Below are 27,101 nucleotides of genomic sequence, written 5' to 3' on the forward strand. Positions count from 1 at the left end.
TCTCCTACTGGTCACTACAAGGTGGACTGTCTCCTCCTGCTGGTCACTACAAGATGGACTGTCTCCTCCTGCTGGTCACTACAAGATGGACTGTCTCCTCCTGCTGGTCACTACAAGATGGACTGTCTCCTCCTGCTGGTCACTACAAGATAGGTTTTTAAATTCTCTTCCTTCTGAAACTGCAGAGCATTGCTTTCTGACACAGACCAACCTCCACCACTTCATTCTAGAAAGAAAACAAAGACAAACCAAAGTCACTGCCATGCCTAGCTTCCTCTGTCAGCTTGACCCAAGCTGGAATCACCTGGAAAAAGAATCTCAATGAGGGGTTGCCCAGGTCAGCTTGGCCTGGGGGTGGTGGTAGTGTTGACTGTCTTAATTAATGTGAGCGGACTGTCTGAAAGGGGGCAGCACCACTCTGCAGTTGGGAGCTCTGGAGTAGAGAAAAGAGTTGAGCACCGAGTGTAAGTGCATCCATTTCTTGACCGTGGTTGTGATAATAATGAGAAACCTGAAGTTCCTGCTGCCCCGAGTTCCCTGCAGTCACAAACTGGAACCTGACATCAGGTTTTATCCCAGCGACAGAAGTGAAACTAGGCCAGTCACTAATTTTCAGAAACCAAAATTATTTTCAACATTTGTTGAAACGTTTGGCTTTCTGGAGTATGTAATAGTAGATCAAATTGGAAGAGCCATTGATTATGAATAGAGAAACTTTACTCTCTGTGTGCATGCACAAATACATGCATATAGGTAGAATGCAAGCAGCACGCTGGATACTCTTCAAAAGGCAAATAGCATTTCCCTTTTTGGATGCTAATTTATTTGCAAAATAATTTCTATTTTTATTTGCAAACTAAGTGAATATTCATTTATTTTGGGTATGATTGGTGACAAATATGTGATAGTCTTTTGGATAATGAAGGCATTTTGACATTTGACCTTTCTCTGTACTCCAACTGTGGCAATAACTAACGTATGAGCACCCCAAACCACCTTCAGTGTGCCAGGAGAAACAAACAAGGGACACGGTGTTAGGTGACTGGCTTAGGTGGAGGTCCTCACATTGGCCCTGGTGGACACTATGGGGAGAGTTTGCTGTTCTGTGTGGGGTGCCCAGTCCCCAAGGCCTACTTTTCCCTACACTGCCTTCTCACTATTCTGTCTGCTTCCAGGCTGTAAGCTCCGGAGAAGGACCGGCCTGTGGAAGAGTGAGTAGAATAATGACTTGGCAAAAGACAAGGCAGCAACACTGCCAAGCCAGGTCATCTGCCCCAGTCCTAATTCTTTGCTTTCTCTACTTACCATAGAGCAAGAGAGATTCTGGGTCCTGCCCGAGACTCTCACAACTAGACAGATTCTTATCGTGGAAATTCTGTCGCACAATGCCAAGCACCAGCTCTTCACTCATCATGAACTCCATGAAGCCATCATCCTCAGCTGGAACTCCGAACTGCAAGTGGTAGGTTACCGTGGCGTTTTCAACGCTGGAGGCCAAATCATTGAAACAGACAGACATTACAGTGAACAACTAGAATCACAGTGAGGCTCAGAAGCCACTTTTAGCGTTAACACTTCTTTGGCTCCACATCTTCCTGTAAGCAGCTTCAGAGGGTGCACTGGCCTAGGAGAATGCACTGCCCTTGACCCCGCCTGTGCAGGCCATCACACAACCATCACCAACTAACTGCTCACACTTTAGGGGTCCACCTCTGAAAGGGAAGGACACAGCCCCGCTATATAAGAAAGACTGAGAGTTGGCACAGCACCCCCTACATCAGCCTTTCATCCTATAGGGCCGAGCAGGAAGCCTGGCCTTTCCTCCTCCTCTATGCTCATCTCCCTGTTCTCAGTGTTGCCACTACGTGTATGCATCAGAGCTAGTCAGTTTAATGAGTTTGTTAAAAATGTTATTTATTTATTCTTGCGTAAGTTCTCACACACATACGCACACACACTTTGATCACACCCTCCCCCAGGTTTAACCAGTTAACCTATAAACATGATTATGGTCTGAGACAAGGTTCATTACCCTGACCTAGCTCCAGACCTCATGATCCCCCCGCCCAAAATGCCTGTGCTCCAGCAGTGAGTCCTACCTCCTGTGTTTGGGGGTAATACTCCCCCTATATCCACTTCCAGAGCCCCCTAAGACATGATGACAAACTATTAATCCTTTATTAATGAGACCTAAGGAATTTCCAACCCCAAGGAGGCCCTAACCTTTTCATCTTTTAGCACACATTTTTTTTCCAACTTTTTATAATGAAAAATAATTATAGGTCTATCCTTAATTAGTAGCTTAAGCTGCCCTATAGAGGCTACCTCACAGTTATTCTAGTTATATGGTTAAGATGGCCCAGATTAGGCTCAGCAATAAAAAAAATCAGTAAACAGTCACATCAGAGAGATTTCTTCTAGGCAGAGTATTATAGAGGCTTCAGTCTCTGGAGTTAATCGGGCCCCTGCCCTGCTAAGGATAGGCAAAGAGCTCCCTCTTGAGGCCAGACGTCACATAGGCTACTGTCTGTACATTCTATAATGCAGGGGAGAACTCAGTTTGCAAACTTTCCCCAATAACAAAGAAGTGTGCCAAGCTCTGTGAACCAAATAAATAATGAAGTTTAGACTCTAACAAAGCCCAGGTACAAGATGCCACTAAAGGCAGTCTCAAAAGCCCGTTTTCTATCTCCAGCTACCTGAGTTTGAGAGTGACCTGAATTATCCCCTAGCAATTATCTCGACGGAGGATGGACAGGTGGGCAGGCAGCAGTTCTGTATGCGCACTGCTAAGGACATGGGCTACTTGATGAAAAGGACCTGAGGTGGATTTCAGAAGATCAAACTGGAAGGAAAGTGAGAGCATCAGGCTGCCTGACCCAGTCTGAGAACGCCATCCCTCTGACCCCTGTCTCCCCAACCCCAACTGCCACCCCTGACTCCCGGCTGATTTATAAAAGGCAGAAATTTGAGAGCTGTTTTTCTGTGGGCTTTATCACAGCAGCCCACCACTGGAGGGGTTCTAGCGACTGATGCAGCAAACAATATTTTCAGGTTCCTGATGGGCCAGCTTGGTCTGAGGTAAAGAACTCTCCGTCGATGTAAATACAAGTACAAGGGACAGGGATGTCATTTCCCGCCTGCAAGGGCAGCAACCTTGAAAGATGGATCAAGCCAAGTGTGTGAGGTCCAACTCTGCAATTCTTCCTTTCCTGCTTGCATTTTTGTGCCAGTGACTTACGATTGAAGGCAATATAGTCAGAATTGGGCAGTGGGTGCCTACAGAGACTTATAAAGAAGAATGAGGACAGCCTTAGACTGCAGATACTTTCTCGTCCTCCTCCATCAGGTCACCACCGGCGTTAGATGCTTCCCACAGTTCTATGAGCTTGAGTGGGAGAATTTTAATAGATAACACTGACTTTGATGACTGCCTCTCCGTGACACCTGAGGAACAACTGACAAGGCTTTGTCGCGAAAATCTTGTTTAAAATACTTTCAGTAATCTCTGTGATATAAAACTATAATTATTAACTGACTCCTTACACACACACAAGCACACAGACACACATGCTTTGGTCTATATCCCCAAACTATTAAAAATGTTATGGAATTAAAAAATGTATATATATATATATATATATATATATATATATATATATACACACACATGCACACTGTGTATAGTAAATATGTACATGGAAAAAATCAAGACCAACTGTTAAGGTTGTTAATTCTGTAGAAGTGAGTGTAATTAGTCATTGGTAGCAGCACTAAAGAAAGGAGGCAGAAGGTAGACTTGACTGACAGGTTTGTCTCTATAGTCTTAATATTAAATGAGGACAATATAATCCTAGATCTCTTTTGTGGCACACAGATCGTGTCACTTCTGGTCCATCACTCTCTGAGATTTATGTCTAGGCCTGTCATTTCCGTCTTTTTCTGCGTTGTGAGATACCAGCTGAACTAAGTGGTTTCCAGGACCTAGTCCAGCACAGCACTGATTCTATTATTGGCCCCTTCCCTGCACCAAGACTCTTGGCAATCACTGTGGGTGGGTAAACAGTAATGGGCTGGGCAGGTGGGTGGGTGTTCTTCTGAGCAAGAGGCCAAGTTCTGTGCTCTACCCTTGTGGAGGTCCAAAATGTGAGCCTGCTTCCACGTGGACCAAAGGTCAGAGGGTTGGAGTTTTACGCTAGTTCCTAAAAGATTATTGTGCTTCCACCTCAAACAAAGGTCCCACCTAGTCAATGGACAGAGAGTTCTGCTCTCTCAAGGTTATTGTCAACAGGTGTGGCTAATTGCCAGACCTTGTACTCCAGGAATAGAGAAGTAGTTTGTTCCTACCTCAAACAAAAGTCTAAGGATCCAGCTAAGTTCCAGTTCCCTTTATGGAACTTTGGATTCCACCCAGGGAGTGGTTTGCCTACAGAAATATTTTGGTCTAGGGTGTAAGCACGACTTGTTTTGTTCTAGCAATTTAATGTTTAACTGTGAATGTAGCCCGTGACTTTCAGTTGGTATGTTCATCCCCTTGTATCATGTTTAATGCAGTCTTTTGTCTTACTCCTACCTTTTGGGGTCAGGGGTATTTTAAGCAGGAAATTAAATGCGGGCAAAAACGGGAGAAATTTAGTACTCACTGAAGTTCCCTCCCAATACTATCCTATACGCTTCTCCATTTTATTATTTTCATTTGCGTCTTATATTCTGTACTTCTAATCCCCACGCCTTTGACCTGGCAAGAGGTGTTTTTGCTGTGGCTGGATCCCGACATTACCTGAAGTCCACGATGTCAGCAGAGGTGAAATATCGACTCAGCGACGGTGACTGTGTATATACGTCGGTGAGCTAAACACACAGCAAGAAAAACACACAAGTCACTACAGAAGCAAAGGACTTCCGGACAAAGGGGAATTCACTCTGGGTAGCCATTCACTTATCTAGGAGCTCTAGACTAAGAGTAAGACAGAGGAAGCTGACCACAGATTAAAGCTCAGGCTAACACTCAGTGAGTTCAGTGTTCAAAATAGAGTCTCATTGAGAGTCAAGCACATGCCTATAATCCCAGCATTCTGAAAGCTGAGGAAGCCAGACTGCCCAGGAGTTCAAGGTAAGCCTGGTCTTCATAGTGAGTTCTAGGTCAGCCAAGACTGCACAAGACTCTGTCAAAAAAATAAAAAATAAAAATGGGCTTAATGATAAGGTCCGTGTAACTCACTGGGAATTGTCTACATCACTTAGGAGTTGAGCTGACAATTGGTGTCCTCAGTGGTACTATGGTCAGTGATCCTCAAGCAGAAGCTCACAGAGGCACCACAAACTGCTCGGGAGTGAGGGGAAGAAAAGGAAAGGGATCATCAGTTCAGCACAAGCCACTCAGCTCTAGGGACATCACTGGTCGTGGGCTTCTTTCTTTCTTCTACAGAACTTTATCGGTAGGAGAAAGGTCTATCCTGAGTGTCAGGTCCAGCATTTCCCCAGGCAAGGGAACAAAGTAATGAAGTTCCAAAGATAAGGAGGCTTTGCAGTAAAAATTGCATTCATCCTAAAAATGATAACGCCCATATTTCCGCCACCTGCGCCTCATGCCTTCACATTTGCCATGCAGTAGCTCCATAGTCTATGATTGTTTATTATTTCCTAATGAGCCAATTCATAGATTGAAATTACCAAAAGTCAGAAATATACAAATGAGGGTATAAGGGTAGGTAGAGGCTGCAAAACCAAAATGAGGCCCATGAAATTGCGCAAATGAATCTGGAAGAGAGAGGGGATGGGGAGGCCAATAGAACACATGTGATGGAAGGAGGAAGGGGGACATCTTAGGACAGAGCACTATGGCAAGGACACATGTGATGGGAAGGAGGAAGGGGGACATCTTAGGACACAGCACTATGGCAAGGATGGGAGAAAGAGACAAAACTGTGCATATGAAAATATTACTTTTTTACTTTGTATTCTAAATAAAATGGTTGAAATGCATTTAATACCCTAACATACTCAACATCTAGCCTAGCCCAGTCTACTTTAAAGATGCCCAACACACTTTCTTTTGTTGGCCTACAACTGGACAGACCTATCTAACACAAAGCCCATTTTATAGTAAGGTGCTATACTCATACAAATTGTCTAAGTATTGTCATTAAACCCCAAACCAGAAAGGCTGTATATGGGTGATTTCACACCACCAAAAGTCTGGAAACCATAAATTAAGAATTAGGCAATCTTTCTTCCTTCTGTGGCACTGACCAACACCCTGACATTGGTATGCATCTTTTCTTCACTTATGCTTAGAAATCACTACTTCTTTTAGAATCATAACAGCATTTTATTTATATTCAGACACGTTCTTAACAGCTTGATCAAACTGGTCTCAGATTCCTGACTCAGTATCTTCCTGCCTCACATTCGCAGGTAGCTGAGACCACAGATGTGTACCATTGTGAGCAAATTAAGACTTACTTTTTTGTTTCGCTGAAAATTACATTGAGAGTCACGTCTAAGAAGCATCTCAGTGAAGGCCCTTCAGTCTCCCACGGAGACTGCATTACATCATTACCCCAGCTCATCCGTTTCCCCACTGATGGCCATGTGACTTCCGTCCCTGTTGTCTTTACCATAAACTATGCTGATGCAATCATCCCCAGACATTTCTGTGCACCTTTGTTCATGTGAGAATCTCCCCGAGGCACATGACCAGGAGTGGAACTACTGGTCCAAAAGCAGCTGCATCTTCAACTCAGCTCATTCCTGATGAACGTTCTCCATTTTCCTCTCCTCCGTGCACTCATACTCTTACTAGACTTAAAATTTTCCCAACTTTGGGGATGTAGGACCGTGTGTCACACTGTGTATACTGCCTATTCTAATATAGGGGAGTACCTTTCTAGGTGCTCAACTCTCTCAGACCTCTTACTTCTGAATCATCTGTCATTTCCTTTTCTTAGCTTTTCCCTACCTATTTGGAGTGTTTGGTTTTATTTACAGACAGTAGTTATTGGCATTATGTGACATCATCGTTTTCTGACCTTGAAAAGCTATTTTTGCTTTCCTGTGCATTTTGTCTGCATTTGTCTGTATGGGTACTGCACAGGCACATGGTGCACATGGAGGCAGGAGAAGGCATCGGATGCCCTGGAGCTAGAATTACAGATGTTGTGAGCTGACATGTGAATACTGGGAACCAAACCTGCATTCTCTGCAAGAGCAAAATGTGCTCTTCACCACTGTGGCATCTCTCCAGCCTGGTTTTCCAAACTTTGATTGGTCCTCTCATCAAGGTTCAGAGATACAAATTCTAACTCCTTTCTACTAGAGAATACATGGCAGATGAAATTTACAGTGTTTCTTCTGCATTTACATTGGAAAATTAAAATCTTGTTTCCCAAAGCATTAGTTCTAGGGTAAGTCAGCAGTGGACTGGGATCTGGTACCACTTTCAGCATGAGCACAGCTCTGGATTAAAGTCACAGCTCCATCAAAAGCAAGACCAGACCCACTCACTCCTGCTCAGCTCTGTTCTGGGCTTCTCACTTCACCAGTGGTGAGCTACCAGGAAGCCCTAGTGAGCCATGAACTTATCCAGTAGTAAGCATTGTCACATACCACACGCAGTAGAACCCTATGAAGGTGCACACCTTCTTTCCTACCTAATCTCAAGGAAGTTGCACAACCCAGCACTCTCACCTAACTCAGTGGAAATCCAGTGGTACTCGGGGTGTGTAGAGTTCTAATCTTAGAAATGGAACCTTTAAAAGAGCTCCACATGAGAGGAGTTTTGTCATTCCCTTTCTACAGATTAAGAACCAGTATTCCAAGAAGTTAAAAACTTGCCAGTTTCTTCATACACAGCTCGTAGATTCTGAGGGCCAAATTCACATTTATATGTGACAGACATGAAGCCCGGGTGAGGGATGTGTCTTTCACTGAAGTATCAGGGAAGAAAAAACAAAACACAATAAGAGCTTCGGAGGAGGGTGGGAAGAAGTCATTCAGCTCTTGAGCTCCAGTATGAAGAAGGTGGATGATGGAAGAGGGGAAATTCAGGTTCTAGAAGGCAACACTCACTGCTCAGAATGGAGGGAAGGAGATGGTAGCTAGAGGATGTTACAAAGGACGTTTTCTCAAGCACTAAAAATACTGGTAATTAATAGTAACCAGAGGCCTCTCTTCTTGTAGACTGTGCCTATCATTCTTCATAAAAACTTACATGTGTATGGTGTGTGTGTGTGTGTGTGTGTGTGTGTGTGTGTGTGTGTGTGTGTGCGTGCACCTGCCTGTATGGAGGCCAGAAGTCCTCTTTCTCTGTTGCTCTCTACTCTGTCTTTTGAGCTAGTGTCCCTCCCTGAATCCAGAACTCACCAAACTAGACTAGGTGACCAACAAGTTCTAGGGGTCTTCCAGTCTCCAATTCCTGACTCACTCACCCCAATAATAGGATTATAGATTCAGGCATCCATGTCTGGCTGCTTTATATAAGTTTGGGGAATCCAAATTCAGTCCCCATGTTTCCACAGCCACCTCCCCAACACCCACTATTATTTCCCACCTGTTCTTTCCCTACATTCCTTCCGAAATCCACCCTAGGATCTAGCACTCTGCACATAGCAGATGCTCAGCAAAATGTCAAAGCTAAAATTGTGAATTAAAAGTTGGAATGTATGGCTGGTGCACAGTTAGTGTGCACTCTAAGGGTCTCTGGCTGGTGCTTCTCATTGCACACACAGCTATATTTGCATTACAAAAACTCAGTTATAAAAATTAACAAGACTACTTGGGTGAGATAGGGAGACTCATCTGTCTCACTCTTTAATCTATTTGATTTTTGTATTGGTTTCCTAGGAGTCCTGGTTACAGAGCATATTCCAAGCTCTAGGCACTGTCCACTTGATAGTTAGAATAGCAATGTTTATGGTGTACAATATCATCTAAAAACTGTTTTTGTTCCTACATTCCTTCCTCTCTGTCTTCTGCTGGGTCCCCCTGGTTCCAACTAATGTTTGGTTGTGAGTCTCTGCATCTGCTCCCATCAGTTGCTGGATGACATCCCTCTGATGACAACTGAGCAAGGTACCAATCTATGAGTAGCAGAAGGGGTTGAAGACACCACAGAATACAGCCCACAGGACTCATAGAGGCTCACAGAGGCCGAAGTGACAAACATGGATCCTGTATGGGTCTGACCTGTGTCTTCTGCATATATCTTATGGTTACACACCTTGGTGTTCTTTTGGGACTCCTAGAAGTGGGAGTAGGGGTGTCTCTGACTCTTTTTCCTGTGCTTGGGACCCTTTTCCTTCTACTAGGTTGCCTTATCCAGTCTTGATATGAGGGTTTGTGCCTAATCTTATAGTACCTTGTTAGGCCATGTTCTGTGAATACCCCTGGGAGGTCTGTACTTTTTTTTTCTAAGGGAAACAGAGGATCTAGAGAAAGGGGATGTTGGGAAAGAAACTAGCAGGAGTGGAGGGAGGGGAAACTACAGTTGGGATGTAATGTAAGAGAGAAGAACAAAAGTTTTAAAAAGTGTTTTTGTTTGGATGTTTTTATTTCTTCAGAGTTTGTTTGTTTGGTTGATTGGTTTAGTTTGGTTTTGGAAACAGGATTTCACTCCAGGCTAGGCTGGCCTGAAACTTTACTACATAGGCCAAGTTGTAATCTTCCTGTCTCAGCCTCCTAAATGCTGGAATTAGAGCCATTCACTATCCCATGTACCTACTCAAAAGTTAAACACTTAATATTCTGCTGAACATCAAGTGTGCTATCCTTGGCTGGAATGACAATATCGGAGAACTGTGTGAACAAGAAGGCTCTTGGAGCAAGGAATGATGGTCTGAGACCCGAATCTCAGAATGGCAACGACCAAGGGTAGCTCTGGTACACTGCTTTTGTCACACTTTCCCTGGAGTGGCCACCCAACCAAAGGATGAGAACTGTCAAATACAAATTATCGGAAGGTACCTTGAGAGGTTGCTCGGTGGTTAGAACCACTCACTGCTCCTGTAGAGGACGCAGGTTCCCAGCACCCAGCGCAGGTGACTCACAACCCATCTCTCTCCAGTTCTGGTGTCTGACACCCTCTGGCCTCCATGGACACTGGCATGTGTGTGCTGCCTATAAACTCACAAAGTCACACATGCATTTTCATAAATAAAAATATTTTAAATAATTAAAATTTGCAGGAAGTCTTTGCTGTTGTTGTTACACTCCTATGCAAGTGAAGACATCCAACCAAGGTCACCAAAGCCAGATTTCTAACGCTACCAGGCTGAAACTAGTCTGTGTGTCCAACTGTCCGAGAAGTCAGGATTAAAGTGACAGCCAGACAGGCCAGTTTCAACTTGAAAATGATGTTCCCTCAAGGCTTTATGTTTTCTTGTAAAAGCCAATAACCTGAACCAATCTATGCTTAACAAACCAGTTATTTTCTGCCATTCTCTCTCTCTGTCTCCAATTTACAAGGATGTCATTGTGGATGACCTAACCACTCTCTTCTCAGAACTCCTTTCTTCAAGCCCTTCTAGTTCTATAAAACCAAGCTCCTTTGCTCAGACCAGAGGATTTATTCCTTTATGGATTAAGGTGTTTCACATGTCTTGGAGCGGAATAAAGCCAATTAAGCTTTGCATGGTGCATTCCTGCAGCTAGCACTGGCGAGCTTAAAACAGGAACCTGGTGACCAAGTGGACAGTGTGGGCTACATAGGAGACTCTGCCTCAGAATTTTCCTGGGTCTGGCATGAACTCTCATCTTTGGTAGCCAAGACTGACCCACAAAATTTTCAATCTGTCTGCAGAGCTTCCATCTTGCAGAAGACTCTTCAACATTTCCCATCCCACAGATCATGTAGGAGGCTGGAGGTACACTCTTCTTTACCCCTTTCCAGTCACTCAGTTCCTCTGAGTAAAGATGCCTTAAATCTCAACTCTTTCTTACAGCCCCCAAGGCTGCCCCAATTGACACTGCCTTCATTTCTCAGATGCACACTGCTGCCCTGTCTCAAAACTAGTCTCGTTGAGTATTGTCCAGAACCACACAGGAGGAAGAAAATGAAAATCTAGCCTTGTCAGTCTACAACTTAAAATCTTTACATACTCTACCCAAAGGTGGGGAAATCCCATGACCTACCCCCTACTTTCCTGTCTAGATTAACCCCTATAGATCCTCAATACAGCATACTCAAGCCCAGTATACCACTGCACAGACCCTTGAAATAGATACATATCCTGTTCGTCCATCTTCCTGTCCTTTACAAGGAAAGTGTGTGTGTATCCTATATGCATATGTATCCTATATGCAAATATATCCTGCATATATATCCTATATGCATATAGATATAGATATTGTAACATCTTTGCCCTTATTTTATAACTATCCTGAGTACCAGCTCCTTCATCTGCTTCCACCCCCAACTCACACAGTTTAGATGTACCTCCTTTGTAGATGTAGAACACTGTGTGAGAGACTGGGGAGATGACTCATTCATAAAGTATTTGTTGCTTAAGCAGGAGAATCTGAGTCCAATCTCCAGAACTCACATAAAACGTGAGGCGTAGTAGCACCCGCCAGTAATCACAGTGCTGGGGAGGCAGGGACAGCAGGATCCCTGGGACACACTGGTTAGCCACCCTAGCCAAATTGGGTGCTCTCTGGGTCCCAGGGAAAAATTCTATCTCAAAAAATAAGGTGGAGAGCAATTGAAGAAAAGACCTAACGTCAACCTCTGGCGGCTTTGCCACACAGAAGACCCACTGGCAAGCATTTCCTCCTCCTGCTCCCTCTAGAGCTTTGCCAACCGCTCTAACAGAGTTTATAATCCAATGTTAAGACCTCCATAGCCAACACATAAGGCATAATCACCCTTTTAGTGAGCAAGTGAGGCAAGTCCTCTTCATTAGCACACTCCTCTGGAATCTTGAGCATGACGAAGAATGTTTTGTTTGATGATAATTCAGGTATTTCATTCTCATCTTCATCGATGTAAGTTACTAAAGAGATTCAGGAGATAAAATGAAGGTGAGAACATGCATAAAATAATGAATTGAATAAAGACAGATGTGGTGGTGTACACCTGTAATCCCAGAACACAGAGGCAGGGGAGCCACTTCAAGTTCCCGGCCAGCTTGATCTACAAAGCTAGCACCCATGACTTCATGGTGAGACTGGATCTCAAAATATACAAAGCCAAAAAAGACATAACTTCTATAACTAAACATAACGAACAGTACTGACAGATGCTGAAGCCTAGACACAGTAAGTACAAGCAGGAATTCTTCCTTTGATCAGCAAAATGGAATAAAAGAGAGTAGCTTGTGTTCATTGTGATAAATGTTTTGTTGGTTTTAGGGCAATGGTGTCTCTGACACCACTGAATATAGACCAGGGGAAGGACCAGGAGGAAAGAACTGGAAAAGCATGAAGTTGTTTGCAGTACTAAACCTGAAGGTTAGTAGGGTACTCAGCTTTCAGGACAAGGGCTAAAAGACAGCTTAGACCCATACAGGGAGTGATCGCAAGCAGCTTCAGGGAACCACCTTCCATTTCAGTGCTGTCAAAGACCGTGAAGAGACAGTGATGTCATGAACAAGCATGGAGGTAAGACTAGAAAATGGGGATATGAGTCTATGTCTCCAAGCATTCTAAGTAAGAGTCAGGGCATGGGCATGAAGTCATCACTCCAACCACAGAAGGGGGATGTTGACATACTCTATTTGCAGAAAGGAAGCCAAACTTCACTTGGAGCCCCAGGGCCTGCAGAGCCACTCCTAGGACAATGAGCTCTGTGTGGCTTGTGTTCTAATGACTGGTGCTAATTGATTTTTAAACAGTTAAAGCTGGAGGAATGAAGGAATGCCACCCAAGGAGCCAGGAGCCAGAAGCTGGCACTGGTGTGCTTATTACAGCTCTCCTGGCTCCAGTCAAGCCTCACAGACTTGCTCCACACAGGGGCTACCTCATCTGGCCTGTGAAAGGCGTGGGCAGCTGAGGAGCTAGGTGCTCTCAGGCGTCCCCCTGAAATCCTGTGCAGCATACGTAACCGACTCTGCCTCTTTTACTGGCCTTTGAAAGACCATGCTGGAATGGATTCAGTGTTTGTGACAGAAATGCGGATAAAATACAGGTTTGTTCTGTCTCAAAAAATCCAAAAGGAAAGCAATTGAAGATGATACCCAATGTCAAACTGTGGCTTCCATGTGGGCATGCACACACACAAATGACAAATGAACATGTTCAACAGTCTTCCCCAGCTGTTAACCCTGTGAACTACAATAACGACCAGTGTAACAAAATATGCCCACGGATGAAAGAGAGGCAAGGATGTTATGGGAGTAGCCAACTGCTCTCTGATTTGATTTAAGTCCAGTCCACTAGAGAAAGCTTGTGCCTGGTATTCTAAAATCTGTCCAGGAGCCCATGACTGGGGAACTCATAGGCCACAGGAGTAAACATACCACTATTACTCCGCTAAATGGCCAGAGTCACCGCAAACTGCCTCTAAATTCCTATCTCTGCATTCATAGACTAGTGATGCTCACAGACCTCATTAGAGTTTTTAGTGCAATGGATGGTGGTGAACACAGAAATTCAGACCTGATCACAGTGCAGAGAATGTGTCTCAGTGTTCAGCCACGACTGGAGCATCTACATCTATCTCTCAACCCACCACCGAAGCCCAGGGACGATTGTGGAAGAAGGATCAAAAAGATTGGAAGAACTTGGAATCAGACAAGAATGAAGCGGTGTCTTCTAGACATGACAGGACGGCTGCAGCCATGAAGTCATGGCAGTTGTGGTAGTCTGCATGAGGCCCACACACGACCAAGTTGGTCAGCATTTACGTGGAGGAAGGGGGGCTCAGAGCCTCCTCCCTCTAGGAGCCATTGGCAGTTAAAAGCTTCCAGGGAAGGGAGAGACAAAATTTTAAATTTCTTTTTAACTTTTTACTGATTTTTTTTGTGCATTTCACACATGCATCCCAATCCCATTCATCTCCCTGTCCCCTAGTATCTACCCTCTACCCTTGTAACCTCCCCCCAAAAGATAAAATGAAATATAAAAGAAAAAAATCTCATCTTGGAAGCTGTAGTGTGTCTCAGTGAGTCACACAGTGTACCCTTCGGATCATATATCTACTTGTGAGTCTTCATTGCAATGAGTCTGGCTTGAGGCCTCTGGTTTCTGCTACACTGTCAATACTGGGCCCTCAGTGGGACTCCTCTTGGATATCCTGTTTTTGCCCTGTATCACGGAGATCCTGCAGCTTTGCATCTGCAGGACCAGCCCTTTCATGTGCTCCAGCAGTTTGTAGATGGGGTGGATGTTGGGAGCATGAGGGGGACAACTCATAGCCCTGGTTCTAGGCCTAGGTAGTGGCTGGCTTGATCAACCTGCCAGCTCTCTTTTATTCTCACCACCAGGATAAGCTTTCCATCGCTGCCTGGCCAGCTCTCCCACTGTTGCAAGCAACAAGGGATAGGGCCACTTCTCCTGCTCAGGCCCTCGCTCGGGACCAGCTCACCTGTAGCCACACCACCAGGGCCAGCTCTGCTATGCTGCCAAGGTGAGGCGCAGGGCCCACTGTCCTGAGTGCTGAAACTTCCGAGGGACAGGACCAGCCCTCCCGCTAGGAGAAAGAGTATTTTAAGATGTAGCCCAAAGTAACTCAAGCATCCTTCAGGAGATGGTCCCACTTCTAGGAGTATATGATCTGCACAAATTAGATGTGATAGATCATTCAGAAAAACAAATAAACAACAAAAAAGGACATGGAGTTGGGAAGAGTAGGGAGACAGCGGTGGATCTAGGAGAAGTTAGAAGGAAGAGTGAGGGTAAATATGATCAAACTATATCATATAAAATTGATAGAAATATTAAAATTGAAAAAAAAACTACCACTAACACCTGACAGAAACTTCTGTACACTGACCCACCCAAAAAGGGAATGTTCCTTCTGACTTCAGACATCAATAATCACTGATTAGCTTTGCTTATTTTGAACTTTTAATAAACAGAACCACACTAGAAAAGAAAACAAAGAAGCCCAGCATGATGGCCTGTACTTCTAATTTCAGTTCCAGGAGGGGACAGGCAGAGTTGCAGGGCTCATTGGCCACCCAGCCTAGCATACTTACTGAGTCTGAGACCAAGGTGAAAGACCAGCTGAAAAATAAAATGGAGGGCCCTGAGGAATAACAGTCAAAGCTATCCAAGAAGAACAGCTACTCTAGTAATCATTAAATAAAAGAGCCTGCTACCATTTTATAGTTTTTACCTCACATCATTCCCATGAGCTCAATACTATTGTGTTCATCTTAAAAGGCTTAAAGAAGATGTGTATATTTTTTCAGGCCAATAGGTTAATATGTATTATGACCGAGGTATGTTAATAAATTCAAATTTCATTTTTTTACCAATGTAAAAAAATTTAAAAAAATAAAAAGTCCAGATGATTAGAGATTTTGTCTAAAGCTACATAGTCAGATGTTAGCAAAGCAAGAGTATTTGGTCTCCCCAGTCACCTTGAAGCGATAAAAAATGACAAGAGAGGAGCTAGCTGTGCTCTGACTGTGTGTGTTTTCCCAGACTCAAATGTTGAAATCAGTTACTAGCATGAATGGGATTACCGTCCTTTTTTTTTTTTCAAGCCCCAGAGACCTGCCTAGTCCCTTTAATCAAAGGCTATAAGGAGTCAGCTACCATTCAGAAAATGATCACTACTAGTTAACATATCTTCTGACACTTTTTGACGTCTGAAACTCTGGAATTATAAGCAATCAATTTCTATTGTTAAAGGCGATTGGGCTTATGGCCTTTTGTTACAGTAAGTCAAGAAGACTGGGGGAGAATACAAATGTATCCTAGTTTCACATAGATAATGATGGAAATGGTGAAAGTTCTTTCTAAGTGGTGATATCTTATGAAGAACATCTCTAACACTCAGCAGCCTGAGAAGGTGTGCACCAAATTTCTCTCCCAAAGGGCAGGCTGCTGCCCATGCTAGCAATGAGCTTTCCAAGCGAGGAAAATTAAGAATATGAAAGGTGAGAGAGTTAAAGAAAAGCCTCATAGACTCACAGTGCAGATACTGAAAGCAAAAGCAACAAAAATAACCCAGCTCCAAACAAGTGGACTAGCAATTATTTGATTGTGAAGTCTGACCTTTCTCCTCCTTTGGTCCTATTTATAGTATCATCTCTATCAGTTGCCTTGTACTCTCTGAATCTCTAGAACTCCATGACTCTATACATACGTACATATACACACACATATGCACTAGAGAATCGTATACCTTGGTATGATAAAACTGTGGACAAGAGGCACAACAGGTCTAGAAGTATTCAAAGAGCAGGACCCAAAGGAGACCCACAAGTCTATAATCTCAGTTCCTCGGAAGGCTGAGACAAGAGGATCATGGGTCTGGGCAACGTGGTAAGACCCTGTCTCAGAAAAAAAAAGGTAACCAGCTGGCTGTGATGGCACATGCCTTTAATCCTAACACTTGGGAAGCAGAGGCAAGCAGATCTCAGCTTGAAACCAACCTGGTCTATATAGTGAGTTCCAGGCCAGCGAGAGCTACAGATCCTGTATTAGAGAGAGAGAAAGACAGAGACAGGGACAGAGACAAACATACAGAAAATTAAGGGTTCAAAGATGTAGCTCTATGCTGCAGCATTTACCTAACATATAGGACTCTACATTCTCTAGTGCATATGTGTATATGCATATATATACTCTAGAGATTCAGGGAGTACAATGCAACTGATAGAGATGACAGCTACAAACAGGACCAAAGGAGGATAAAGGTCAGACTTCACAATCAAGTAGTTGCTAGTCAACTTGGTATGATAAAACTGTGGACTACAAAACAGGTCTGAAAATATTCAGAGAGCAGGACCCAAAGGCAGACCCACCTCTAAATTCTCAGTAAAAGAAGAGAGAAAAAAAACAATACTTCCATGACAGGGCAACTCCCATGAAGGAGAGATGAGGCTACTTCACTTAGAAGACCCTTTGGATACGTAGGATATTATGGAGGGAAGAGAAGTAAGAATTGAGTCTCAGGAAGGTGGAAAATCTCCAAAGATTTGGTGGAAAGACTGAAAAGCAAAAAAGTAAAGTAACGGCTCCAAAGCCACAGAGAAACCCTGTCTCGAAAAACCAAAAAAAAAAAAAAAAAAAAAAAAATAAAGTAACTTTAAGAAAGTGGGTCTAGGAAATAGCAATTAAGTTTCTGCCCTGAGGGACCTTTGTAGGTGACAGCTGCCAAGGATTTCCCCTGAGTCACCCATACCAGGAAGTATCTCCCTGTGAAAACAGTGTGTCAGGTTCATGTGACACCAAAAACAATGAAAATCTCATCTTCTGCTGAAGAATTCAGTAATCCACTCAATACTGCATCACCTAGAAAGTCTCTGCTTCAATTGTGCCACAGCATTTCTTTCTAGGAAAAGCCCTGCAAACTAAGACCGTTGTCAGCTCTAATGCTGGGGGAGGTCATGTGGGGGTCATTCAGCATGTTCTAACTTGGCGTCACATTTAAGCATGCACCTGTCTGTCACAAGGCGTACCACAGTGTGGTGTTACTCTTTTCTAACCAGGGTACCCCAGTGAAAGGAAGCCCTTGAAGGTGCCTGAGTGGTTCCCCAAATTGTCCACAAAGAAAATGACTCAGAGGGAAAGAGGACGATGTTCTTCACATCTTCCATGTGGCATAATAGTTTGAATGAGAATGGCCCCCATAGGCTTATATATTTGCATGCTTAGCACCCATTTGATGAACTATTTGGGAGCTGTGGCCTTTTAGAGTGGGCATGACTTTGTTGGGGGGAATGTGCCAGTGGGGGTGAGGTTTGAGTTTTCAAAAGCCAAGCCCAGTCTCTCTCCTTCTCTCTCCCCACTCCTCTCTCTCTCCCTGCCCCCCATCTCTCTCATTCTCACTCTCTGCCAGCAGATCAAGATTAGCTCTCAACTACTCCTCCAGCAACGTGCCAGCCTGCATGCTGCCATGGTGATAATGAACTAACTCTTGAAACTGTAAGCAAGCCCCCAATTAAATGCTTTCTCTTCTAGGAGTTACATTGTAACATGGCATCTCTTCACAGCAATTGAGCTGTGCTTAAGACACCCTTTACCCTTCACACCAAAAATTTTATAATTCTTCAGGGAGAAGGAAATTGTCTGATGTGGAATTCCCCTCTATATGCAGAGAAGGAGGTGAGGCCACGCCAGATGTTAGACAATAACATGTGTTCAGTCTTCAGAGGACTGAGAACAAACATAAGACCAACCACTTTGCCTTAAATATCACCACATACAGGTGAGTGTTAGCAATGGCAATCACACCTCTTCACCTGATGCCCTGCCATGGGTTCCTGGTTGCTCAGCTAGTTTCCCTTTGTGTGCAGGGTGTACTCACTTTTTCTACATCCATTCCAACTGCATAGTTAGTTCCACCTTTCCAGTTCCTTTCCAAAGTTCCAGTTTGCCGGGGAACTAAAGAGTCTTCAGATTGGAGTACCAGAGATTTGAGAGAAGAAAGCCTCGGGAAGGGACTGGGCAATATGGATCCTGAGGAACCTTTTTGTCTCACTCAATCTTGACCCCTGGTACTCCCAACACCACTCTCTCCCCTATTTCCCAAACAGTGCCTTAAGTTCTGCAAATGTGTGTGTGATTCCTATCAGTGGTCTTGGCAGTTGGGCAGTGGCTGATGATTGCTGGCTGTCAGCTGTTGTCCCAGAACTACTAGCAGAGCAGCTCTGGGTGTGGCTAGCACGATCACACAGGGAAGACTGCTCTCTCACTCCTTTTTAATCTATCGTGGTCTACACCGACCCCACTCAGATTTAGCCCTGACTTTTTAGTACCTCAGCAAAATAATATCAAAATGATCTAAAAACCTTCAAGAAAGGCTACTGTCTTAAAAATTGATCTCAAACTATTTCAAAATACAAATCAGAGATAAGAAAATATAACAAAGTATTAATGATAGATCTTAGTGTCTTCATTAGGATTGCTGTTGCTGTGATGAGACACCATACCTAAAGCAAGAAAAATGTTTTTGGGTTTGTTTGTTTGTTTGTTTTGTTTTTTAGGCTTATGCCTTCATAACACTGTTCATCACTGAAGGAAGTCAAGACAGGAACTCAGGAAGTGCAGGAACCTGAGACAGGAGCAGAGGCCGTGGAGGAATGCTGCTTACTGACTTGTTCCTCACTGCTAGCTAGTCTGCTTTCTTCTGTGCCCTCTCCCATCAATTTCTAACTAAGAAAATGCCCTCCAGGCTTGCATACAGCCTGATCTTATGGAGGCATTTTCTCAACTGAGGCTCCCTCCTCTCCAGTGATTCCAGCTTCTTTCAAGGCAACATAAATGTAGCTGGAACATTAACTGAATGCGCAATATTTTCTAATTCAAAGTCCTTGCAGTAGTTTTCAATTTTTTTAGTCTATCATGATTCTCCCTGCAAGTCTTAGAGTCCAATAGGCAAGATTCCATGTAAAATAAGTACTTCCCAGAGAGGGGGAAAAAGGGTATTTTGTAGGTTTCTTTTATAATTTTAACATATGTTAAAATGCAAATTTACAACCAAATTAAAGTTTACACTATAATATTAAATAGTTACTTTGGAATTTTATAGTATGGCTTTTCACCTCTCCCAAAACGTCTTCCATGGGAAACTGAATAACTCACTGCAGATAGCTTTTTGTGGTTGGAGTCAGGTGATTTCTAAAGAATAGATAGACACCCAGTCTTGTGTTTCAAGCCCTGAATATTAAATCATCTGCTGTATGACTAGCTCTTTGGTAGCTACCAGGCAAATCAGTCAAGCTTCAGGATTGCACCAGGCACTTGAGACGGGAGGAGACTGTGTGACTCAGCTTTGGTTGCAGCATCCACCTGTGGCAGCTGATATGGAGACAGCTGATCACAACAAAGCCATTGTCCTCAGCATGGTGGAGAAGTTGCAGCACACCTCAGAGATGCTCCCTGCTTAAAACAAGCTCACAGCTTCAAATATGTCCCCATCCCACCTAAACAATGTCAACAGAGTAGACAGGGTGCTTATCTGAGAAACTCAAAAATTGTGAAAATCTTCCAGGAAGGAAGAGGCAAATTGGCTTTCTGGGAAAAAGTGTCCAAGATTCCCTCTGGAGATACTCAGAGCTCCCTGTCCTTGTGACATTCTGTGACCAGGTTTGCCACTGAGAACCAGACTCAGACCTCTTGGAGGTAGCACATTAGAAGAACCCCAGCTCTGAATGAGCACCCCTCCCCTCAACCACCGCCATATACTAGTAAAACAATTCTCCCTCCTTCCCCTATTTTGATGTAAAAATTATCTACCTCATTAGTTTAATATCTTTATGCATCTTAAAAATTCAGGGAATAATTTTTAAAATAGTAACAACCTAAAGACTTTAAAATGCTGTAGAAGAATAGATATACTGTAATCACTATTTATCAGACTATATATACTATAATCACTATATAGAAGACTATACATACTTTAATCACTATATAGAAGACTATATATACTATGATCACTATATAAAAGATTGTACATACTGTAATCACTATATAGAAGACTAAATATACTGTAATCACTATATAGAAGACTATATGTACTGTAATCACTGTATAGAGGACTATACACATATAATATATAATGTAATCATTGTATAGAAGACTGTACTACTGTGATCACTGTAGAGAACTATATGTACTGTAATCACTGCATAGAAGACTGTATATACTGTAATCCCTGTATAAAGGACTATATATACTATAATCCTATATAGAAAACTATATGTACTGTAATCACTGCATAGAAGACTGTATATACTGTAATCCCTGTATAAAGAACTATATATACTATAATCCTATATAGAAAACTATATGTACTGTAATCACTGCATAGAAGACTGTATATACTGTAATCCCTGTATAAAGGACTATATATACTATAATCCTATATAGAAAACTATATGTACTATAATCACTGTATAGAAGACTATATCTACTGTAATCACTATATAGAAAACTAAATATACTGTAGTCACTACATAGAAGACTATATGTATTATATATTCTGTTCACAAACATTTTAATAACTTGTAAAAATTATCTTAATATAACATTAAAATCATAAAGATAGGCTAGAATATAAAAATATGATCTCAGATTAAAAACGCAAATAAGAAAAAGAGAAGAACATGTGGAAAACTAATAATAGGAAGGAGATGACTAAAACTGTGTCCCTTTTAATTCAAAGCATAAAGCAATAAAGTGAAATATGATTTATAAAGTATATAGTCAGTGTCCTGCAAATATTTGTTTCATAGACAAATTCAACACAAATATAATAGTTATTTCTAAAATAAGTTAAAATAGTGACAGCTTATTCAATAAATGGTTCTCAACCTTCCTAATTCTGACCCTTTAACACATTTCCTCATATTGTGGTAACCCCTATCCATAAAATTATTTTGTTGTTACTTCACAACTGTAATTTTGCTACTGTTGTGAATCATAATGTAAATATCTGATATACAGGATATCTTATATGCAACCCCCAAAGGAGCCACAACCCACAGGTTGAGAACCACTGGCTTATTGCTACATACTTCAGTAAAGATGTTTTTAATTCTCTCAAGTATATTATTTATTATTTATCATGTGCGTACAAAATATACAAAATTATTTCACTGAACAAATTATAAGAAAATTAAAACAATCCGGTTTTAAAAGGTTATAAAATGTAGATTAGTGTTCAAGTTCAAATTTTAAGCAGCAGAAAGATGGCTGAGGGTTAAGAGTGCTCGGGGCTCTTCTGAGGACTCATGTTCAGTTCTCAGCACCTACACAGGGCAGCTCACAGCTTGCCTCTACAGTTACAAATGCTGCAGCGCCCTCTTCTGGACTCCTCCGTGGCACCTGCACTCATGTGCACACACCAACATCATGCACGCGCGGGCATACACACACACACACACACATCTAGATGCTGGATTTTAAAATAATAAAAATTAATATCAGAATGACCTCTAGAACCAGTGAGAAAATTTTAAAGAAAAAGAGTGGTCTTCATACTTCTTCAATTTTAAAACAAGCAAAACACATAGACACACACACAGAGGCAAAAAGATTTGTATATATCTTACACTGACACAACATTATTCCAAGCCAGTTTTGTTCTATTTGATTTTAGCTTCTGTTTTTGTTTGTTTGAGGCAAGGTACCCCCTAGCTGGCCTCAAACTCACAATATAGACCAAGCTGCTTTTTAACTAGAGAGGCCTTCTCACCTTGGCCTCTCAAGGACTGGGATTACAGGTGTAAATCATGCCCAGTTGCCCAACCATTATTTCAATTCATGCTACAATTAGTAAAATAACAATGAGTACATTTTCCATTTCATTGTAAGCCACAGTTTTTGACAAGGTATTCACATGTGTCAACAGAGTCAGTGGAATCCTTACCTCCTATAAGGCATAAGCTTATAGTGATCACTACGACGAAACACAAGAAAATGGTGACAATGACCATCCACAGTTTACATCGTCCAAACACCGTCTTGTTACAGGGACTCCAGGGACTTTCCTTGTCTGTCTAGAAAGTAAAGAGAGATTATGAGGTAGTCATTGGGTTTCGACAAATAGTATCAAAGTCCAGCTAGAGACCAGTAACCCAGAATTAAGGTCATCAGTCCTCTGGCTCCTGGCTCTTAACCTCACAGTTACACTACACTGAATCAAACTAAGAACAGGGCAGAATAGAGCCTCAAGGGAGGTTAGTCAAAGGCCCTCTGGGGGATCTGAAGGGGAGACAGGAGGCAGGATTTTTGTTCTTGTTCTTGGAGTCTTAAATTTTTGTATTTCTTTTCTTTCATTTGTTTCCTCTTTTTCTTTCTTTCTTTCTTTTTTTTTTGGGGGGGGGGCAGGGTTACTCTGTGTAACAGCCCAAACCAAAGCTTCCTGGAACTCCTTTTGCAAACCTGACTGGCCTTAAACTCACAAAGATCTGCCTGCCTCTGCCTCTCAAGCTCTCAAGGTGCTGGGAGCTGGATTTAAAGGCATGCACCACCACTGCCTGGCTTGTATTTATTTATCACTCACATGAATATATTTATGGAGTTCAATGAGATAGTTCCAAACCCACGTGTCAGGTATAATGGTAGATCCATCAGCTCCAATGTTTATTATTTCTTTTGTGTTAGGAACGTGTAAACTCCTCTCGACTACCTGCTTTAAAATGTACAGGTCATTGTCAACCATCGTTTCTCTACCGTGCTACAGAACGTTGTGAAGCATTTACTCTGTCTACCTATTGACCACCTGCTCAACATCCTGCCGCTCCTTTCCCTTGCTGGGATAATGATGTTTCTGCTCTCTGCTTCTGTAAGATCAACATTTCAAACTTTAGCGTACAAGTGACAATGTGATATTTGTCATTGTGTATAGAAGAAAGGGGGTTTGAAGGTATTAAAAACCCAGAAAACAGCATTTATTTGCTGATTCATAACAGAACTACCTAAGGATTGGGATGAGGTGCAGAAAGAGACAGGAAATTGAGATTAGAGTGAAAAGCTATCGCCTACAGCAAAGCAGCTGGGTGTTAGCTTTAACAAAACTTACCGCGAAGATTTATTTGGTCTATGGTTTAATATTTGCTATTCATGGTTTGGGCCCATGGTCAGCTAACTCCATGGCAGAATACCACAGCTGAGGAAATGTGAGGCCATTCACCTCATAGAAATCAGAAAGCAAAGAGAAACTATGTCAAAAGAGTTGGGCACAAAACATAACTTTCCTGGACAAACCCCAAAGAATACTCTCTCCTCGTACACTCTACCTCCTAAAGTATCCAGTATTTCCCAACCATGCCATCAAATTATGAACTGGGTTTTAAGAGATGGCTCAGGGATTAAGAGCACTTGCTGTTCTTGCAGAGGACCCTGGTTCAATTCCCAGAATCCACATGGCAGCTTACAATTGTTCATAATTCCAATTCCAGGGTACCTGACACCCTCATGCAGATATATATGGAGGCAAAATGCGAATGAACATAAATAAAAACTTTTAAAAAGAAAAAATATGAATTGAGCAACAGACAAGCTCGTAAGTAAAGTCAAACCCCTCAGGATCCAATTATTTTCCAAAAGCCTTATCACTGTTCATTGTTGCATTTGGAAAGCAACCTTAAACACGAGCCTAGAGTGAGGGCTCAGCTCCAAAAACTAAGGGTTTGAGTGCTGTTAGGGTTAGTTGGATCTAATTTGCTGTGCATCACTGATCTGCTGAGAGGCCTCAGGCGGGTTCTTCCACAAGGTGCCTTCTATTTATGCTTGCAAACTCCAACTTACATTCGATGATTGTATTAGACAGCAGTGGAATTTCCAAGACTTTTCTATGCATACTCTACAAGAGATCCACCACCTCCCTGGGCAAGCTACTAAGCACGTGACATTCATATATGTTGGCAGGACTATCTATCTCTGGTCCAAAAAGCTTGTCTTCTTCTTGGCTCAATTAAGAGCAGTTATTGTAAAGACTAAAGGTAAACCTGTCAGAACACGGGAGAGTCTGCACTTCTACCTCTTCACTGTGGCTTTGAATCTAAACACACCTTTCATCCAAACACAAAAGAATCGGTTGATTCTGGTCCTCCATTGAACAATGCATGGCAATTGGGCTAATTTGTTAGCGCAAATAAGCCTTGGTTGCCACATAACACTCAGTTTACTTGGTTATTGTTAATACAATGAGGATGCCATCACTTAAGGCATCTCTAGATTGCTGAGTCAGGGCCCTAGTGGTGAGCAATAAAAGAAATTCAGAATCACCTTATCACCTACAATTTCTTTAGTAATTTTTGCCCAGGGGTATCAACCTGTGGTAACAGTTAACAAAGAAGAGATCAATGGCTCACATTCCTTTTCCTCTACATTCCAAATCTAGATTAAGGAAGGAAGAAAAATTCTTCACATACTCTCCTAACTCGCCTTTTCCAAGCAGAAAGACACTTACAGTAATGGGGTGCTTACGATCTCAGTGCTATTCCCTGCCCATCTTCCACCTGCAATTCCCCCTCATCAGCCAGATCTGCCACTCTGGTCCTCATACGGCATTTAAAAATCAAATATAGTACCTAACTGTATGTATTTATTAGTAATACAATTTGTAATTTAGGCAACTATAAATGAAATGATATAAATCAAGTCACATGTATTTATCTATGCATGATAAGATCAGTTAGCAGGGACCAGCAAGATGGCTCAGCAGGTAAAGGCCCTTGCAGCCAAGCATGGCACCCTGAGTTTAATCCCTGGGACATGCATGGTAAAAGGAAAAAAATTGACTCCAGAAAGTCATCCTCTGATTTCCATATGTGCAGCATAACACATGTACATACGTACATACACACACACAGGCAGTAAATGCAATATTTTCTTAAAACTGATTAACAGCATAGACCTTGAGACCTTGGATCCCTGGGTCTTCAGAGGGGCTCCACTAAGAGAACCTGAGCAGTTTGGCTGCATCTCAGAGCCGACTTTTTTTTTTCCACTTAGTTCTTTCATCTGTCAAACCGTGGAAACTAGCATCCCTCCTCCTCTCCCACTCCAGTTTCGTTTCTGTCACTCTAATAAAACACTCAGAGCAAAAGCAGTGGAGGGGAATAAGAAAGGGCTTGTTTGGCTTATCCTCCCAGGCCACAGGCCATCACTGGGGGAAGCCAGGGCAGGAGCTCAAGCAGGAACTTGAAAGAGAGTCCACGGAGGAATGCTGTTGGCTGGCTCCCACACTCACCCATGCTTAACCAGTTTTCCTATTGCCTAAGGACTACCTCCCTGAGAATGGTAGCCCCCACAGTAGCCTGGACCCTACAATATCAATGGACAATCAAGACAATCCCTCGCAAACGTATACCAACCCGATACAATTACTCAACTGAGACTCTCCTGCCGGGTGATTTTAGGTTGTCTCAAGTTGTTTATGGTAACTAGGACAGCTCCTTCTAAGTTGGTAATAATTAACCACATTTATGTGGTATGGTATTTCACACAAGACAGGTACAAAGCATGGAGTATGGAAAGAAGAAGGACTTAAAGAAGCATCAAAGTCAGAACCTATCATCGCACAGTTTAAGACCTGAAACCTGGACTGGTGCAAGTCAGTCCTTACTGAGCCCCATTAATTGACCTCTCATGCTGAAATGCATTTCCACCTGTTCTACAGAACCAGAGGATGATTGACATATGGCAGAGGGTGAGGTTTTGTCCACCCTCTCCTTCCTAAAATGCCACCATTCAAGTATCTCTAGAAGGCCCTTCAGGTTCTCAGGGAGCCCGTCACCTTCCCTCCATTTCATGGGTCACTGAAACTTCACTGTTTAGTGACCTACAAAGCCGTATGACAAGGAAGTCTAGCGCATCTGTACCACCTGACTAACAAGGAAGTCACTAGGACCTTGAAAGCACAGTCTCCACAAGACAGGTGCTAAGCAATTATAAAATTCTAATACTCAGCATGGATGTGGCGTGTTCTCAACTGTTGTCCACGGGCAGTCCAGGGCTCCCAGAAGCACATGGAGCCTATAATGTTATATAGCTTCACAGCCTTGTCCCAGCTCATGCCTCTTTTTTCTTTTTTCTGGAGAATGATTAAATCTTTGGAGTTGTGCTGGGCCTGACTGACTTGGGGCTATTAGCTCTAATTCCTATGCCCCGACCCTGCCCTAGAGAATTATACAGAAAGTTCCTGGCTATGGCTACCTGCACTTGCCTTCAGCCACATTTTCCAAACTTCATTCATCTGTGATCCCAGTTCATACAAACCTAAGGTGCCAACTTCTTCTCCAAGGTACTTATGAAATAAGATATTGCCACTCTGTTTCCAGGAATCACTGTGGGCCAAGAGTAAAGTTTTCACGCTTTGAGTTTTGTACTAAAATCAGCACTTGGGCACAAGAGGGATGAAGGTGGAGTGGGGTGGGAGAACGCAGGCTAAAGATGCATCCTGAGAGTTGAGTGAGCCCAATAAAACTCAGCTAACCTTAGGGGTTACTCAGAAGACAGGTTGCTCAGAATTCAAGCTC

General features: G+C 42.7%; 1 protein-coding gene across 2 annotated transcripts in view; it reads right to left on the reverse strand.

Annotated features, from left to right (window-relative positions):
- Positions 1–27,101, reverse strand: part of C1H3orf52 (chromosome 1 C3orf52 homolog) — a 28,020-nt gene continuing 919 nt past the window's right edge. Inside the window, exons 2-8 of one of the 2 annotated variants that reach the window (XM_075963796.1) lie at positions 22,484–22,613; positions 11,863–11,990; positions 11,579–11,671; positions 11,435–11,455; positions 4,781–4,851; positions 1,306–1,487; positions 1–226 (exon numbers count right to left, since the gene is read on the reverse strand). In XM_075963796.1, the coding sequence (XP_075819911.1) occupies positions 222–226; positions 1,306–1,487; positions 4,781–4,851; positions 11,435–11,455; positions 11,579–11,671; positions 11,863–11,990; positions 22,484–22,613 (630 nt within the window). In that variant the 3' untranslated portion in view covers positions 1–221. The remainder of the gene's footprint in view (positions 227–1,305; positions 1,488–4,780; positions 4,852–11,434; positions 11,456–11,578; positions 11,672–11,862; positions 11,991–22,483; positions 22,614–27,101) is intronic. The other variant, XM_075963789.1, reaches the window with a different exon arrangement.

The sequence above is a fragment of the Microtus pennsylvanicus genome, chromosome 1 (assembly GCF_037038515.1).
Source record: "Microtus pennsylvanicus isolate mMicPen1 chromosome 1, mMicPen1.hap1, whole genome shotgun sequence".
Taxonomy (NCBI): domain Eukaryota; kingdom Metazoa; phylum Chordata; class Mammalia; order Rodentia; family Cricetidae; genus Microtus; species Microtus pennsylvanicus.